The 5,269-nt window shown below is 50.6% G+C and overlaps 1 protein-coding gene across 1 annotated transcript in view; it reads left to right on the forward strand.

The window, feature by feature from the left end:
- KATNB1 (katanin regulatory subunit B1) overlaps window positions 1-4,297 on the forward strand; it is an 18,125-nt gene extending 13,828 nt beyond the window's left edge. The window contains 7 exon segments of the mRNA XM_055726462.1: window positions 697-783; window positions 785-847; window positions 1,184-1,204; window positions 1,206-1,261; window positions 1,650-1,724; window positions 2,446-2,562; window positions 3,164-4,297. Of these exon segments, the coding sequence (XP_055582437.1) occupies window positions 697-783; window positions 785-847; window positions 1,184-1,204; window positions 1,206-1,261; window positions 1,650-1,724; window positions 2,446-2,562; window positions 3,164-3,296 (552 nt within the window). The 3' untranslated portion in view covers window positions 3,297-4,297.
- The last annotated feature ends 972 nt before the right edge of the window (window positions 4,298-5,269 follow it).

Raw genomic sequence — 5,269 nt, forward strand, 5'->3', positions numbered from 1 at the left:
TACAAGTGTTGATCCAGGCTTGTGAAGAGTGTGTTATCAAAGCAGAGAGCAAGGGATGAGACTGAGACTCTGATTAATTCCATATGCCGGACAGCAATTAATTTAGGAAATTGGTGTCCGCCATTACCTGTCTATAATTATTTCATAGGAGTCTTTGCCTTTTGTGTCTCAGAGGCCTCTTGACCTGTCTTGGGGAGGATATTCCCTGTCCCGAGAAGGGAGAAGGACCAGGGCATCCTGATGATCCTAAACTCTGTGAGCAAAGGAAGTAGTGGTTCCAGCATGGCTTGGGCAAGAATCAAATTGCGAGTCTAATAAATTGTGTAAGAACTATGCTTTGTAATGAAAAGTTCCAATTTCAGATGAATGTTTCACATAAAAAATAGAGTTTATGTGAAAATGTTCCTTCATCAAAACACACTGGTTTTTGAAAACTTATTTTGATTCACCTTGTCTTAATTTTGAATTTCTCCAAAGCTTCAAACATGTTTGTGATTGATGTAGTAGAAAAGGCAGAAGAGAAGTAACTGAAATCAGAGCAAATTAAGCATTTCCATTTCAAAATGTTTTTTAAAACAATCTGCAAGGAAGCCAGTATTTACTGGCACTCAGCTCTTGCCTAGGCCGGAGAAAGCTCCTGCCCTTCTGTGCCATCCTGCTCTGTTACTGCTGTTCCATTGGTGTCTGTACTTTCAGGCTGTGAAAAACCAAAGCCAGACTGAGCTTGTGGATGAGGAAGCCATGTCCCAGATCAGGAAAGGCCATGAGACTATGTGTATGGTGCCTCACCAGCCGTCACAAGAATCTGGACACAGTGCGGGCTGTATGGAGCACCAGTGACATCAAGGCAAGGGTTGGAGATACCTGGGGTTCATGAGGGGAGCACCTGAGCAGCTATTTTTGGCTTGTCTGGGGCTGATTCTGCCTCTTGCACAAAAGGCAGGGTCTCTCGGCTTTTGTCTCTGGGAGTGCACCGCAGAGTGCTGCTGTGTCCCACCTGCGGTTTGATGGTCACAAAGAAACTTGGAGAAAACTTTCTCATGCAACAGTTATCTTCTCTTCCCTAGCCAACTCCACGTTTCCTCTACCTTGTTTTTGAAAAGTGGCACTTGGTACGTAACTGCATTAGCCTAGCCAGTTTGAGCTTTGCAATAGATGGCTTTTTCTTCCTGTTCTCTCTCAGAACTCTGTCGATTCTGCAGTGTGCGATCAACGATCTGTCTGTTGTTGTGGACCTCTTGAATATTGTCAACCAAAAAGCGTGAGTCCTGGGTTGGGGCAGCCCTGGGATACTTGAGAGCCATCGGCTGGGCACTGGGAGCGGGAGCGCTGCATTGGACCCACCTTGCGTCCAGTGGGCGATGGCAGCAGGAAATGCGTGTGCTTGTAGCCAGATCTTCGTCTGCAGTGCCAGTAACTGCTGGAGTTGTGTGGGGCCTTTTCGGTAGGCAAATGATGACTTGCAAGGAAAATCAGTCTTGAGGCTTTATATGTCAGGGCCTGCCACTTTCTATCACAAGGGGGAGTCGGTGACTTGCTCAGTAAACTTGAGTGCCACTGGCTGGGGTCTTTTGGCAGAAAGCATTTGTGTCAGCTCAGCCGTGTAGAGCCTCAGTCTCCGGTCTCAGAATGTGTCCTTTTCTTTTCAGGTCTCTCTGGAAGCTGGACTTGTGTACTATAATCCTGCCACAGATAGAAAAACTACTCCAAAGTAAATATGAAAGGTGAGGCCCCGAGAACATGGTGTGCTTGGGGGGACAGGGTATAGATATACATAGGAGAGCTCCACTGGGTATTTTCTAGCTGAAAGGAAATCCTGAAAAATCACAGCAGATGCAGTATAATGCCAACGCAACACCTGAAAAAGAGCAATGGAGTTGCCAAGTGTATGTGGGCAAAGGTATGGGAAGTATGCATGGACAGGAAGAGCAGGGTATTGGGATTTGGCGGTGGGTGTGTTGAAGGCAGCTCTGACAGCCAGGAGGGGTCAAATCGATATGAAACAAGTGGGCTCTGCACACTGGTGTGAATGCACCTGTTGGCTTGGGACAAGGGGAATGAAGTTCTGCAACAGCCTTGGGGTCACTTGGAAGATTACTTTGAACCTCATCATAAGGTGGCAAAAAAAAATGCAGCCTTGTCAAGGGGCTCTTCCTTTCTGCCAAGAGAGAGGCTCCTGTCAAGTTCCCATGGCAGGACATCTCTGCTCTTGAGCAGAAAGGTCCCGCATAGCAGGGGTGTATGCCAGGACCTTTGGAAAGGGCTGGCTTTGTCAGTCTTGACTCAAACCAAGATGTGTTGGTGCTTGGCCATTGCTCTCCTTACCAGATTACAGCGGTGGGGCAGGGCTCATTTGAGTAGGCTACCCCAGTGACTGGATGAGAGTGAGGGCTGCGTGCTGGGAGGACAGGAATGAAATTCAAGTGGGGCCTGTTTGTTTTTCAGTTACGTGCAGACTGGCTGCACCTCCCTGAAACTCATTCTTCAGAGATTCCTGCCACTGATCACAGACATCCTCACTGCACCACCTTCTGTCGGAGTGGACATCACCAGAGAGGAGAGGTGAGGCACTAACCTCCACTTGCTGTGCTCCCTTTTTGAACCCACCTTTCTTTTGGGTGAGCTTTGCTCCTCGCCAATGAAACTTTGATACTAGACTGGGCATGCCTTCCCTTTTGTCTGCAAAAACACCAAACCCTCCTGCTCTGAGAAAAAAACCAAGGACTGCTTTTCCCTCTGTTACTGTATTGAGTCATACCTAAATAAAGTGTGAGTATGTCGGGAGTAAAACCAACCTGTGGCTTCACCTTCTACCTCACAAGACACGTGAGTTGTCAGCTGGGCCCCGGATTTCCAGTTTATTCACGGAATAGCTGTGCTCTGAGAATTGGCCCTCTGAAAACAGCACCTCCTTCCTCCCTGGACTTTACTGCCAAAGGGGAAGAGAGGAGTGAAAGAGCTCTTATATGGATGCCATTCTCCTGCATCATCAGGGCGTGAGCTAAATACATGGTGTTCCTGCAGAGCCATGCTCACATTTCATCCTCTTCCAGGCCATTTGCAGGGCTTGTGTTGCATCTTTGGCGCTACAGAAACAAGCACATCTCTTAGGAATCTGAGGATTGATGCTGTGTCTGCTGTATTATTTTTTTTTTTTTTGCAGGCTCCATAAATGCAAGCTGTGCTACAAGCAGCTGAAAAACATCAGCAACATTGTCAAGAGCAAGTCAGGGCTCAGCGGCCGCCACGGTAGTGCCTTTCGGGAGCTGCATCTCCTCATGGCTGTCCTGGAGTGACAGCTGCCACCAAGCTCCCCTCTGCTCTTGGTCTGGCTGGATTTCACCTCTCTCCATGTGTCCATCTTCCCCCCCCCAGCACGGTAGGGAAATGGAATCTCACTGGCTGGTCGCCTACCCAGCCCTGGTGCCTTACGGGCTGGGACCTGAGTGGAGAGACGTCTGCTGTGTGAGGGGACCTGGCTGGTGGACAGCCCTGCAAAGCCCCTGTAGGGAAGCAGCTTCATTTCGGCTCTTCATCTCTGCATCAAGCTCTGACTGCTCTGTCTCTGTGTGCTGGCCTTTCCCTGACGGGTGCAGGGGGGACGCTCTGAGCCTGCTGTCGCCCCTCCTGCACCTGTGTGTGTTGTTGGTTCTTGTTGCTTGGCTCTGTGGGCTGGGGCTGGCTGGCCCCGCTCTCTTTGTGCAGCGTGCTGAGGACTGCAGTGTCTACCCCCCAAAAGCCTGCTGTGGGGTGGAGTGCCCTTTCCCTACAGAAGGGACTTAACTGCCATGTGAGACCAGCCCCTTTGGTTTGCTTTGTCAAACATGAAGCAGGACACCGTGCCCTCGTGCCTGGTGTAGTCTCAAGGACCTGTATCAGGAGGAGGCTGTCTCTTGGCTTCACAAAACTCTGCTGGCACTCTGGGCCGCAGAAGATTCTTCAGACTGTTGCTGGGAACTGTCTACCTGGATATGTTAAGTATGTGACTTAAACAGGACTTGTCATATGTGTTTCCCTTTGGGGTAAAAATCTGGGAGGGTGGGGGATCAGAGGGACATGGACTAATGTCTTTGTATATCTGCCGGACCACTCTTAGAGGGTTTGGGTTCCCCCCCAATAAATGTCTGTGAGAATCTTTCTGTCCCTCTTTTCTTTCCTGTGGGGAAAGAGGTTCCTGTTAAGTGCTTCCCCTGCTCCTCCCAGCCTATCTCTGATCTTATACACTGGAGCCTGTTCTCCCAGAAACTGTAACTTATAACTAATTGTATTAAAAGATTTGTAACTTTTTAAAAAAAGATGTGTTAAGTGCCTGAATCTCTTGACGTACTGTTCACCTTAGCGCAGCTGCTGGCTGGGAGCGTCCAGGGAAAGCAGGGCTCTGTTCCCTGCGTGCCCCATGGGGAAGCTGGCTGTTCTCACCCTTCCTGCTGGGAGGCTGTGGTGAGTAAGTGGATGCTGTGAGCGAGTTGGAGAGACAACACTCGCCAGGTGGTTCACTGAAACCCTGGGGGAGGTTTCACTCTGCTGGGGTTCCCAGCCCAAAAAGCAGCGTCATCATTTGTGGCTTGTCCTTCTCCCTGGCTGATGCAGATCTCCCCACCCGATTCCTGGCAGATCTTGGCCTAGCAGCAGTGCTGTGTCTGCATGGTTTTCTGTGAGCTCCTGTGCCAGGTGCTGGTGCTGGGGGTGTAGGAGACTGGTCCAGATGCGCATGGTGGGGCCAGCAGGAAAGCTAAAGCCAAGCCCTACCTTGCTGATACTTCATCCAAATACAGTCAGGTTTTAGGAACAAAGGGGAGCATCCTGCCTCTGCTCCATGGCTCTGGAGGAGGTGGCTCCTGCAGCGAGGTGCCCTGGCAATATGCCATTGCAGCACAGCAGAACCCGGGCTGAAGATGCTGCCTCCTTTGAGCACCAGGAAACTCATGGTGCAGGTCCTGCCTGCACAGCGGCTGCTTGCTGCCTCGCCCAGGAGCTCTCCAGGAATAATCCTGTGCCTGAACCCGACTGAGGTGTGAGAAGAGCTGGGAGAAGCACAAGATGGAGCAAGATGCTGCAGTGCTTGCAGTTCAACAACTCTATCTCCTGCAATTTCAGGGAGCCCAGCAGCTGCAGTGCGAGGAGCTGTGCTACAAGAGGACCAGCTGCAAGAGCAGGGACTTAACGGGCTTTTCCAGCTCTGGGGAAGATGCTGTGCAAGTGGGAGGGAGGGAGCATCCACCCCGAGTGGGCTTAAACCTGCTGCAGGGAAATAACAGCAGTGCAGGAC

This window comes from Falco cherrug, chromosome 14, assembly GCF_023634085.1.
Source record: "Falco cherrug isolate bFalChe1 chromosome 14, bFalChe1.pri, whole genome shotgun sequence".
Taxonomy (NCBI): domain Eukaryota; kingdom Metazoa; phylum Chordata; class Aves; order Falconiformes; family Falconidae; genus Falco; species Falco cherrug.